We start from the raw sequence: 13,141 nt of genomic DNA, 5'->3' as shown, positions 1-13,141 counted from the left end.
ATTAAAGTCTCTGAATCACCTCAATACTTGGTATCCAGCAGAATCGCCCCCAGGTGAGAAAGCAATGAAACCAAATGGATATTCAAGATTAAGGAAGATGGGACAAAAAAAGGCAAAAGGTTTTCAGATTTCTGAAAAAGGGGAAGAATCATGCTGACTGGGGAGGCGATCCGCTGACTCGCAAGAGTGTTAGTGGATATGTTGGTTACTATTAAATCAACTAAACTTGTGTATTTCCTTTTTTATTTATTTAGAAAAACCCCTTTTACTCATTGCCCTAACGATCACCTCCGCTTTTCCTCCTTACAGTCCTTATTATTTTTGACCCTTTAATACATTGGTCAACAAGATCAGTGAGCCATAGGATACTTTGGCTCTTATTGCTGCCTAGAGTTCTTTTTTTGGTCATTTGCGATATTTTGCTTTTTGGACGTACAGGGGCTTGATGGTAATTTAAAAAAAAGGGAGTGAAGGAGAGCGGAACTGTTAATTTAAACCAGTGTGTGCCGTGCGGTTGGGGATTTCAACTAAGATTTTCTACCTGCTGTATAATGACCTTGGTAACGGACCACCATCACGTTTGGAATTTCGGTATCGATAGTGTTTTGACTCGATGCCCTCTTCACTTGTTTATTTCCATTTCCCTATTCCGCGACAGTTAAGTGTGAACAGTCAACAGTGAACAGTCTCTCGTCGACCCGTCAGTTACTTCCAGGCAAGAAGATAGTCGAGTGTCTCTTTTTAAACAGTCGGTCACATGTGCCAACGTTCAGTTTCTCCAATCATCCAGTGATTCGAGGAAGAAATAATGGGATCTTTAACGTTGGTGAAGCTGCTGCTTTGCCAGTTGGTCGCTTTGTCGGCTGCGAGGCTTTCCGGTCTGTACATAGACAACGGGATCGACCAGACTCTGATCCAGAGGGTGCTGACCCGGCAGGAAAAACGGGAGGTGCAGCATGAGATCCTGAACCTGCTGGGACTCCCGGACCGGCCTCGTCCTTCGGGAAACAGGATCGACCGCGGCTCGGCGTCTATGTTCCTCTTAGACGTCTACAAGTCTCTACTCGACTCGGCCTCTGAGACGAAGACCAGCGGCAGCCAGTTCAACATCAGCGACAACGACCTCCAGGCCATCGACGAAAGCGATGTCATCATGAGCTTCACGAGTAGGCGTAAGTATACTTTTGTCAGCTTGCCTGTCCTCTCTGTCGTCCGTCAAAATGCTGGACACGGTCATCCAAGATATACACTTCCTTCAAACACACTTTGTAACCCGTAATGATTTTTTTTTTAAGAGAAACATAATATCAAAGAACCTTTAGGTCCTTGTCATCTCCATGGCACTTAGGTTCACACTCAGCCTGCGCTCATATGGACAGTGAGTGCAGCTTTTTAGCCAATTACCCTACGAATCCAGCTGTTGAACAGAATACCTGAATGCGATGGACGCTGGCTAGGATGACGATACATGGCACTCGACCTATCCTGTATTTTTTTTTTTTTTTTTTTCTAAGACAAACACTAATATCAAAGAACCTTTAAGTCCTTATCATCTCCATGACTCGAGGTGTAGGTTGCCGTTGAAACTCTCTACCGGTTACGGGATGGGACGTGTCTCCAGCCATATATTGTTATCACAAATGAGGCTGGTGTATTTGTCCTAAACTGCACAATGGTGTATGTAATTGAGGATGCATTTGATCAGATGGCAGACTTCAAGGCCCAAAAATAAGGAGTATGGAGGTACACTACAAAATATTTTTTAGAGCGATGGGTGTATTAGTGGGACAGGAGGATGTGTACGTAAGCGTATTATAAGACACTCAGGGAACTCGGGATCAATCAGCTCTTGAGAATGCTCCTCACCTTCTCCCCAATGGCACTGAGGTTCGCACTAATAGCCTGCTCTCATATGGACAGTGAGTGCAACTTTTTACCACTTAGCCAATAAATCCCGCTTTTGAGCAGAATACCTGATTGAGACAGACCCTGGCTAGGATGACGATACATGAAATGGACCTATGGTGCAGGAATGTTGGGGTGGGTGACCTGCACCAAAGAATGTGAAAACAAACAAATGCCAGAAAGAGGTTTATAATTTAAGTTAAAATCAGAATTGTTTTGTTAGAATGGCATACAACAATTTTTAATACTCATTTAAAATACATTGGAGTCATGCTAATCCGAACATGTTTTGGTAGGCGGATTGAAATGTTAAAAAAAAAAAAAAATCCAAATTGGTCCAAAGTGAGATCCTTGGGGGACACCAGATGTTGCTTTAATGGTTCTGAAAAGTAGACCTGTAAGCTTTACCTTAAAATTTCTCTCGGAGAGAAAGGATCTAATCCAAGCAAAAAAACTGCCACCAAACTTGTTCAAACTTAACCAAAAGCCATCTATAGTCATTCGTATTGAGAGCTTGAGCAATATTTTGGAGGATGTGGGGATGCTTTTCTCTGTACAGTTTTAAATGTAATACAGTATTTTGTGTTAAATATATTTCAAGATTGGGTATATTTATTGGCGTGTATGTGTAGTGTGGGAGGTGCGGAATATTGAGTACCCATCAGCCCTCAGGTAGATTAAAAAAAGGAAAGTATTTCCTGTCAAACAAAAGGGATTAAGGTATAAACCCATTGGGTATTATGGATGAGGGTTCAAACTACTTTACAATACTTTTTTTCACATTATTTTCAAATTCAATTAAAAAGTCATGGGCTATGCCAAGATTTGGACCCAGAACCACTAGTGTGCAAATAAAAGTTAATTACTTTATCCTATCAGTCTCCACCTGAGAAATTATGCTTATAGGAAAGAATTTACGCTGACAGGCAAAAAATTCCACCCAATTGATTTTTTTTTTTTTTTTTTTTTCGGTAAAAGAAAATTCTGCCCTTGATTTGTCTTATTGTTTTTACCAATAAATATTTGTTTGTTCTATGTTTTAAATTGGGAATATGAATTAGAAGAAAATACACTTAATCCTTAATCAACAGATAACGGATTTTTCAATGTTGTCTTTTTACGGAATTTTAAAAATCTCATTTGAATTCTGAAACAACGTTAAAAAATGTGAAACTTTGATATACATATATCAACTTTTATTACAAGTGGGTTGAATTTTTTTCCTGTCAGTGCATATAAGAATGAGTGTGAGTATGCTTAGGTTAAAAACTGCATTTGTTGAGGCCTGAAATGATAGCCTCAGGGCGTTAAGCGGTTTGGATGGATAAGAATAAGGTCTGATCCCTGACTGCTAAAACACCTGAGTAAACAAACTTTGAGAAGTCTAATTCTGTAATATATACAGTACACAAATATACACTTCTTTACTTGCCCCAGGCATAATCATAGCTTGTTTGAGTATAAAAAAATGATCCATTTAGATTTATTTAGGTCACTTTATATTACAATTTTTCTTATGGAATGAAAGTTTATTTACATGAAATACAAGGCTGCCTGCGTTTTGAAATATGTTTTTATTAAATTAGTGTACTTAAACTAAAAATTATTTAAATAAGCAAAACAGTGGGAGTCATTTTTTTGCTTGCTATATGTCACCGAGTCTTGTGGCCAAATGTTATAGCAAAAATAAAAAGATGGTCATCAGCACAGGGTACCCAAGGCCTGTCAAATTGGGGATAAATATTCAATAAATAGCAGCATGTCTTATAAAACATTTCTGATTCAATAAAGGCTGCCTTTCTATAAAATTTATCAAGTGTAGATTTCAGTGAATAAAACAACAATTTCTTGGGATACTTCATGAACTTTCAATTGTAATTTCCAAGTTTTAAAAATAAATAAAATAATTTTCATACAAGAATATGTAATTTAGTTTATCAATTATATATTTTTTTAAATGATTATGACATTCCTTAACCATCACCTAGAATACACTCACTACATTCATTGTCTATCCACTATCCACAGGCAAATTTGGCCCAAATTAGCATCCCATAAAAACAGAATGAATGAAAGTATATTTATAGTGGTTGGCAATAATTTTGATTTGGCTATCTAAAGACTGTTTAATTATTTTTGATTAATTAGATACTAAATCTATCTTTGTTTTCTATCTTCCTGATATCAGTTCAATTAATAAGGCGGTGATTTAATATTACCAGTAAAATATTTTACGTATTACTGATAAATTAATTCTAAACCACGCTCATATTACAATTCAAAATTTATTCTCTATGGCTTTACCATAAAAAAAAGATGGAAAAAGAATTTGGGTTGAATCATGACTGTTTATAGAGGAAGGTCTGATTGAAGAGCCTTGGCCCCTTACAGGGTGCGAGCAGGCATGAGTCCTGGATGGTTCAAATGTTGGGTCCCCTTTTCTATTATTTCTTAAGGGGGGGGGTGTTACTCACATATAGAAATTGTATAAACTGCGTTTATGTGTATGTTTATAAGTTTTGTCAATAAAATTAGGAAGTACGACACAAATCTTGCTTTCTGTCAATATTTTCCACACTGATTTTTTTCTATCCTCCCAGTCAGTCTATTCCTAGACTCTCATGCTTTATTTGTATTTTGTTGATCTTTCCGACCCTTAACTTATTATAAAATTGAACCTTTAAAGTTTCATTACACATTTTTTTATTTTATTTTTATTTTTATGGAGTTGGTAAACCTAAATAACTAACTATATATAATGTGGAATTTATAAATAATTAAACTATTGTGAGAGTGTAATTAATGAAATTAATGAGATGATTGATGGCGGAATATTGAGAGGGGGCTGAAATGATTTCATGTTGTTCGCCCCATTTAAAAAAAAAAAAAAACATTGCTGCAGTGATGAAAATATAGTTTGATCATTCCCATTCTATTTTTTAGCTGTTTATTATTATTATAATTGTGTAGTATTTAGTGAACATTAATTAAGATTATTTAGATATCGTGATGCAGTCTGGTGTGATGTAGAAAAACGTTTAAAAAATGTTTTTCTAAACAATCTTACAGCACTGGCTACCCACCATTTTGAACACCAACACAATTTCGACTTCAATCCAAAAATATTACATACAGAACAAAACAAACATAAACGTAATTTCTTAGAAATGTTTCGACTTCAAAAATCCAAAAATATTACATACAGAACAAAACAAACATAAACGTAACTTCTTAGAAATGGTTTACATCAACAGAGTTAAACACAGCATCAATTACAGAATTGACACATGTAAACTCAGTCGCAGCTACGCTAATTAGTCAAATTCAATATCAATAACATACATGTATCATCATCAAATCACACAAAACATATAACATATAAAACAATCATTACAGTCCTCACATCTAACGTATAATCCTGAAAGGTTAATCAGGCCAAACCATTACCCATTCTTTTCCATTGTTGGCTCCTTTCACCTCAAAGAAGCCGTACTCCTCGTATAAAAATGTTTTTCAATCCCTACATCCTTCCCCACTCCTTCAAAATCCAACGTATCTATACATAAAACATCAATATCGTACTGACACTCTCAACATGACACACAGTAATGACACAGCTGCATAGAAAACAAACACTTTGAGTGAGTACACATTCTTTGATTGACTCTAAAACTTCTAGCATTGTATAAATTCATTTTTTCATATCCTACACGTATTTGCATAATTTAAACAATTTTTTGTAAATCCCAGGCCCTGAAGATGTTGTCAATTAAGATCGAAACGCTGGCATGATAAAGAAAATGTTTTTCTAAACCTACGTCACACCAGAAGGCATCGCACGATCTCTAATTAATCATTATTATAATTATTATCAAATTTTATAACAGCTTAATAAAAATGACATTTGTACAAAGGATATTTTGCTTATCATGTCCACAATACCAAAGTATCAGATTGATCAGTTCATTGGGGGCAAAAGATTTGTGGTCATTATTTTACAGTTAAGTCTTTTACAGAACAAACCTTTCACTCATGCTTTAATATTGTTTAAATAAAATATCGCTATATTTTTTATTTAATTTTGCACATTTTCAGATCAAGATTTACCAAATATGAGGCATGAAAAAGGAAAACGGCTCTTATTTGATGTGTCTGAAGTCTCGCCAAGCCAGACGATAATGGGGGCTGAGCTCAGGCTTTACCAAAGTTCTAATTACACAATTAAAAGTGATAATCTATTTACTGTGTCAGTTTACATGGTTCTCTCGGAAAAAGAAAAGTCAGTATATTTCAATTAAATTACAAACTTTATCGCACATTAAGAAGTTAAAGTTTTATTAAACGATTGCAGCAAAAATTCACTGGAGTTTGTCGATTCTGTAAATACGACTTACGACAATGAAGGTTGGCTTATATTCAATGTGACTGGTGTGTTCACCAACTGGGTAGCCTTCCCAGATTCAAACAAAGGACTTTATTTGAGAATATACCCACATGATTCTCCAGGTAATTATCAAATGGAAATAAAATACTTAAAAGGTTTGTCACACTAATAACTGTTGTTTACTCTATTCAGGTAATATAATCCATGCAGAAAAGCTTGGAATCACAACTTTACCAGGGAACAAAGACAACAACGAAATAGACAAACAGCCATTTATGGTAGCATTTCTCCAAGGCGGTACGGAAAGCAAACAGAGAGTCAAGAGGCAAGTGAAAAATCGAAAAAAGAAGGCAGACCAGTCTGAAAATCCTTATAGCCGTAGTCCTCTTTTAGGTAAAAATAGTACATAAATAATTTCTGTATTATGGATGTTGAGTAAAATTTTGGAAGAAACAATGACCACCCGTTCTTTTATCATTTATGTGTGTTTTTTTTTTAGAACCACCTCATATATGGCAGCATAGTCAGAGGAGCTGTCAAATTCAGACACTTTACGTCAGCTTTCGTGACCTCGAATGGCAGGTATGTTAAATCGTGACCAAAATTGCCTCAGGTTTAACTTTAAGCAAAACCGTTTACATTTACAGGATTGGATAATTGCACCTGATGGCTATGGCGCATTTTATTGTAGCGGTGAATGCAATTTCCCTTTAAACGCCCACATGAACGCTACAAATCATGCTATCGTTCAGACGCTCGTTCACCTGATTAACCCGCTCCAAGTTCCAAAGCCATGCTGCGCTCCGACCAAGTTGACGCCGATATCTGTGCTGTACTATGTCGATGATTCAAATGTGCTGCTTAAAAAATATAAAAACATGGTCGTTAAGAGTTGTGGGTGTCATTAAACAGTAACTTGCCTTAGTGCCTTGTATGTTGTGATAATCTCAAAATGAAGACTTACCTATTTTTTATTGAGCATGTACTCTTTTAAAAACATTTTTTTTAATAACCTGTGCCATGCTTTTATATTATGAAATATTTGTTTACTGTGATAGCTTTACAACTAATTTTAAATGTTTTACTTAAATATTGAGGAAATCTTTGTATTAAATTTGAACAAAATACTTCTGTGCCTTTAGTATTTTTTATGTCATAAAGTTCTTGAATTACTCCTTTCTTTGAATGTATTTTGAAAATAAATAATAATTGCACTGCAAATGTATATTATATTAACTGTATTTCTTTTTTAATAGCCTGTGGGGTATTTAATATTTCCCATCTACCTCAGAACATACATTTATGCTAAAAAAAATACATTTAACAAATACATTGAGACACAAGCAACTACGGAAGTCTCTAAATGAGCTCTTTTAAAATTTTAAGGTCGTCAACAAATAGAAGTAACTGATTGTATGTAAGAACATCAATGAAGATCTGGAATAAACAGGGGCCAAGATATGGACATTGGGGGATATTTGAGGAAGCAATAAAAGGCAAAGTCTGATGAGATTTTAATTTGACAAATAGTTTGCTAATGCTAAAGGTGGCTAATGCTGCTGAACATTTGCCAAGTCTCGCGATGCTCGTCTTGGCATTCGCCAAATAGCATGCTTATGTATGCACATATACGGGGTTCATGAAGTTTGAAAACATTGAAAATGTGTAATATGTGCTAAATTTGACACAGTTGATGTAAACCATTTCTAAAAAGTTACTTTTTTGTTTGTTTTGTTCTGTGTTTAATATTTTTGGATTGGCACGATAAAGAAAATGTTTTTCTGAAACCTACATCACACCCGACCGCATCTCACGATATCTGAATAACTATTTTTGGATTGTTGAAATTGTGTTGGTGTTCAAAATGATGGGTGGCCAATGCTGTAGGATTTTGTTTGGGTTTTTTGGAATCATAGATATGTTGTTTTACCCTCTTATTGGGATATAATTGTGATGTAAGTTGCTGGAAAAATTATACAATTGATTTTGTAAATTACATCAGGCTTATTTGTTACAGGTGTGGGATTTTTAATTTTGGAAAAAAGGGTGTGAATAGTTTTATAATTTTTGAAGGCTAATTTAAAGTTATCAGAAGAATACTACACATTCTATTCTATATGTAAGGTATTGGTTGAAATGAAATTAGTTAATTGGTAAATAATTGAACTAAGTGGTTTTGGTCAATTGGAACACGAAATAAAATGGATTATATTCTATGTTTATCTGAAATTAATTGTAATTGTTTTGAGAGTCGTCGCAGCTTTTTCTGCTGGCTCCAAGCTGATCCATGGAGGATTGAGATGTTTAGAACATTATGAATTTCATTTAGTTGGTGAGAATCTTGCGGAGCGTGAAGTTTTGCTTGAATTCGCATCCCATATTGCTTTCCCAATGCGTTTTTCGTTTAGAGTTTTTTGTTTCTGAATTTATAATTTTTTCTTGAAAAATTCGTATTAAATAATATTGCAGTTGTTGTACAATGTTGTTGCTGGTGGTGAGCGGACTTTTTTTGAATGTCGTAGTTTGAGCGGGAATCTGTGGAACCGTTCTTCGTTCATGTCGCCGCATAGATGGCGTTGAAGTTTTTATTATCCTTCTCTTTGCGCCAGCGACCACCTCCACTGGACTGGAGAGATGGGACAGTAATGCCGGAGGATGATTCACATTAAAAGTCCAAAGAAAGTGTCCGGAAAAAAGTTTTTGGTGGCCAGATCTTCGAACGGCATTGCTAAACGGTCTTGAATGTGTGCCGAGTGTCAGGACGGTTAAAAGGATCGGCTGAACAGCGATTTCTAGTTATGTGATTTCTCCAACTTTTCACCTTTTGATAAGTCCCAATCGTTGATTTATTTCGTTTTTTTCCGTTTGTCCCTGCGTTCGTCGATTCTTAAGTTTCACCCCGTTGAAAAATCCAACGTTGTCCTCCCTTCTCGCCGGTAAGCGATTCGGCCAATTTATCAGCGACTTTTCCCGAGCATAACCTAACGTGTCATGATAGGTGCGAACGAGAAAAGTTAAACATCGAAGAGACGATTACCCTCGGACGACGGGGCCTATTATGATATCCGAGCCGTGAAGTTTTCATGTGGAACGCGTTTTCGCGTATTTTCAACAATAAGAGAAAATCCAAGGGTCCACACTCGGATGAAGAAGACTGCATAATGGAGAGGCTGGAAGGGAAGAAATATCAGGAATCCGAAACGACCGGAACAAGACAGGTATGTCAATAGTTAAGTTGTTCATTTAACTTTTCACCCATTTTTCAACTTAGGATTGACTCTTCGGTCACAATGCAACGAATCCCATTAACAGTCCGAACCTCTTGTTAAACTTCTTACACGTTCAGTCGATTTTCTATTGTCACACGAATCACACGATTGTGATTCTTACACAGAAGAAAGAAGACAAGATTCTGAAATTCTTCACGTCGTTGTCACGAATTCCCGAATGTTCTATCTTCTAGGTCGGAACAATCTAGGGTTAAGGCATGAGCCCATAAATTTCGGTTAGGGTGAGTGCATATGATGTTCGGCCCTGAAATCCCCCCCCCGTTATTAATTCATGCTTACAAGATCAAATAATTACATCAATTCTAAAAATAATTTGTAAATATATACGAATATAAATCGGTTGTTCAATGGGTTTGTTCGTAGGTAGGTTACTTATGCCCTCCTTCCTAATAACTTTTTCATTTCTACATATTTCTGTTCGCAATGACATAAACTGGAGTCTCAATTCTGCTGATAGGTCTTCAGCTTGCACATGCCAGAAGTTAACGAATCTTTATCCATGTTATATAAAAAGTTAGCAGCATATACACTATTTGATCCAATTTGAAGTTTGAAAACACTGAAAAAGTCTGTGTGCTAAATTTGAAACAGTTGTTTAAAAACATTTTTTTTAAATTTCATCCACTGGAGTGTCAATTATACTGTTAGGTCTTCAGCCGGTTCATGCCTGAAGTAATTGTTCTTCAGCCAGGATGATTGATGTCGAATTTTATTTATGATATTAGCATAGCTGCAGCTGAGTTTACATATATCTGTTCTGTCTGATGCTGTGTTTATCTCTGTTGATGTAAACCATTTCCCACTAAGAATGGCTATGTTTATACAGTATTCAAATTTGAAATTTGAAAACACTGCCTTAATTTATATAGTAAGGTAATAAATTTATAAAATTGAAAAAGCCTATATGCTCTAAATTTGACACTGCTGAATCATCTTGGTTATTTCAAAACATTTTTTTTTAATTTCACCCACTGAAGAGTTAATTTTGCCTTCAGCCTAATAACAACTGAAGTTCACTGATCTTCAGCCAGGTAATCAATGTTAAGAATTTCTAAATTTATACAGTATTTGACCCAATTTGAAGTTTGAAAACACTGATAATTTAGGTATTGACTGAAGATGAAGAAAATTGAAAAAAATCTAATATGTACTTAATTTGACATCAATGAATCTCCAACATTCATTATATACATTAAATTTCTAGTCTCTTGAGTAAAAAAAATTAGATTTGTACATTCTCTGATGTGGATTATTTGTGATATGACCAGTTTGAATTTTTGACTTTCTGGCGTTGACAACATGAAGTAACACTATAGTCATTGCTGTAATATTTTTGTCGTTTAAGGCATAATGCTTTTTCTGTTCATTAACAAACAAATGGTTTAAAAAACTAAGTTTGTCAATATGAAGTAATGCTTAAACAGTGTTTTTAATGTGTAGTATTTAGTAAGCAGTTTTTAATGTTGATCTGTCCATTGAACTTCAGATGTGATTTATGCAATTGTTACTACATAATTTTCAGCTATAAAAAGTTAACTGATAAACAGGATTGGTAGAATGGAAACAAAAGAACATAAAGAAATAAACCTTCCTTAAAAGTAAAATTATGCAGACAAGAATTTTTCAATCTATGGCCTTCAATAATAGTAGAGCATAGTTTTTGGACTGAGAAAAGAAAAGATTGAATTGGAAGAGTATTGAAAGGTAAAATAACTATGTAGTTTCCAATGGTTTCGACATATTTCATTTCTGATTTGGTGTCGCTTCGCCTTGTTTGATCAATCCCTTTAAAAATTACTTAAATGATTGCAAATATGTCCTGTAGGTAATCCCAACTTATTTCTTATGAGAAAACTTTAGACAAATGTTATCACAACGATGGAGAATAAATGTACAAATGATGAATTGGAACAGGGTATTTTTGAAAAATAAATATCTCTAAATTGATCACTTCACCGCACTAGGAAGTTCAGCGTTGCCCTGTGTTAACTTTCATTAACACTGTAATAACTTCAAATATTCACAGACCTCTGGTATTTACAAATTGGGTTGATAACATTTGTGCAAGACCTTTGGGAAATTACTTTTTATGAATAAATTATAAAAAAGCATTTCAAGACATAAAACTCTTTTCGAAAGTTTCACAACCTTAAATAAAACATATCAACAGATTTAATTGTGAAATAAATTTATCCCAGAAAAAAATACGTTTCACTATTTAACTTTAAGTGCAAATTTTAAGTATAAATTGAGCAATACACAGGCATCATAGAGGACAACAGTTGAATAAAAAACGAAAATACATGTTTATGAAATAGGGACATTGAGAACTTCTTTGCCCTTTTTATGCATTGGCTGACCTTTTCCTTTCCTACACAGTGATTCTATTGATAAATCCTCAAAAGGCCCACTAGTCTCAAACTCAATAAAATTGTCAAGGGCCAAACATCTGCCCTAATCAGATTTTACTATTACTCCACGACTTCGTTTCTCTATTGATACATATCTATTTGTGAAATTAAACCCAATATAAACTTGGGTCAAATAAAATAATTAAGTTTGTTTATAATTGTTCTTATTCAAAAGATTGCTTCTTTTTAAAGATTTTGTTAGTTACTTGCTTCTGAAGAACATACACAACCTGATTGCTTTTTTTATAAATTGCATATATTTCAAAGCAGCCTTGTTTCCTCTTTAACAAAAATCTATATAAAACAATTTAATGAGTACTGTTGTTTTTTTGATATTGTAGTTAGTATTAACTTTTTTCTAAGTCATATTGATTAAATTATGTTATTGTTTAAAATAATATTTTTGAAGAAAAGGTGATCAAGGATGAGGCCTTTTACTCAAAAGAATCCTTAACATTATATTTTTATGTAAGTCCAAATTAGTCAATATTTTTTTATATATGTAGCTAACTAGCAAAGCCAGGAGAACCCACACTACTAACAATAGGTATGTAAGGAACATATGGCCTGTGAAACTTAGGAAGACACTTTTGGATCTGTGTGCCTTTAATAAACTTTAGGTGCTTTTTTTAGGTGCCTTTTTTTTTTATCAATGCGTATATAATTCATCCAATAGCTTGTTACAACGTTTTTCCAAATGATGTGTGGAATCTCGTGTTCTAATTTTATAGATATCATTTAATAGTGTGGACATCCTTTCTGTACATTGATCTTCATAACAATCACAGTTTTACCACCTTTATCTGCCTTAGTAATTAACAATTCATCATCATCCTTCATGAATTTCTTTGTTTTGCCAACCGTTACTAACAAATCATTATTCCTCCCCGAGTTTTGCCTAAGTTTGTTTAGACCATTTTGTACAATATTAACTCTGGATTTGAGATTTTATTGGGTACGTGGTCCTACCCAATAATCAAATCCAGAGTGTATCAAAGTTGGTTGATAACAAAATAAGATCGTACTTTTTCTATTAATAATTATGTTTTGTTGGTTTTGATCCCTTACTTCAGATACCACACTTTCTATGTTTGTTATTATTATTCTCCAATGGGTATATTTTTTGGTATGGTAGGGAATATTTACTTTTG

At 34.4% G+C, this 13,141-nt stretch overlaps 1 protein-coding gene and 1 long non-coding RNA gene across 2 annotated transcripts; one reads left to right on the top strand and one right to left on the bottom strand.

Moving 5' to 3' along the window:
* The first annotated feature begins 593 nt into the window (after positions 1-593).
* LOC106672608 (protein 60A) lies at positions 594-7,414 on the top strand. The gene is made up of 6 exons (XM_014404159.2): positions 594-1,172; positions 6,001-6,184; positions 6,257-6,411; positions 6,482-6,682; positions 6,789-6,871; positions 6,937-7,414. Exons 1-6 carry the CDS (start codon positions 809-811, stop codon positions 7,195-7,197), a joined length of 1,248 nt encoding a protein of 415 aa, XP_014259645.1. The 5' UTR covers positions 594-808; the 3' UTR covers positions 7,198-7,414.
* A 1,670-nt stretch (positions 7,415-9,084) lies between these two features.
* Positions 9,085-11,105, bottom strand: LOC112127478. The gene is made up of 2 exons (XR_002910590.1): positions 9,907-11,105; positions 9,085-9,823 (listed from the first exon to the last, which is right to left on the bottom strand). It is a non-coding gene; the product is annotated as an uncharacterized LOC112127478 (long non-coding RNA).
* Between the last annotated feature and the right edge of the window lie 2,036 nt (positions 11,106-13,141).

The sequence above is a fragment of the Cimex lectularius genome, unplaced genomic scaffold (genome assembly GCF_000648675.2).
Source record: "Cimex lectularius strain Harlan isolate CLEC.00 unplaced genomic scaffold, Clec_2.1 scaffold139, whole genome shotgun sequence".
Lineage (NCBI taxonomy): Eukaryota > Metazoa > Arthropoda > Insecta > Hemiptera > Cimicidae > Cimex > Cimex lectularius.
The sequence above is the reverse complement of the archived record's forward strand: the minus strand, read 5'-3'. Positions and strand labels throughout refer to the sequence as shown.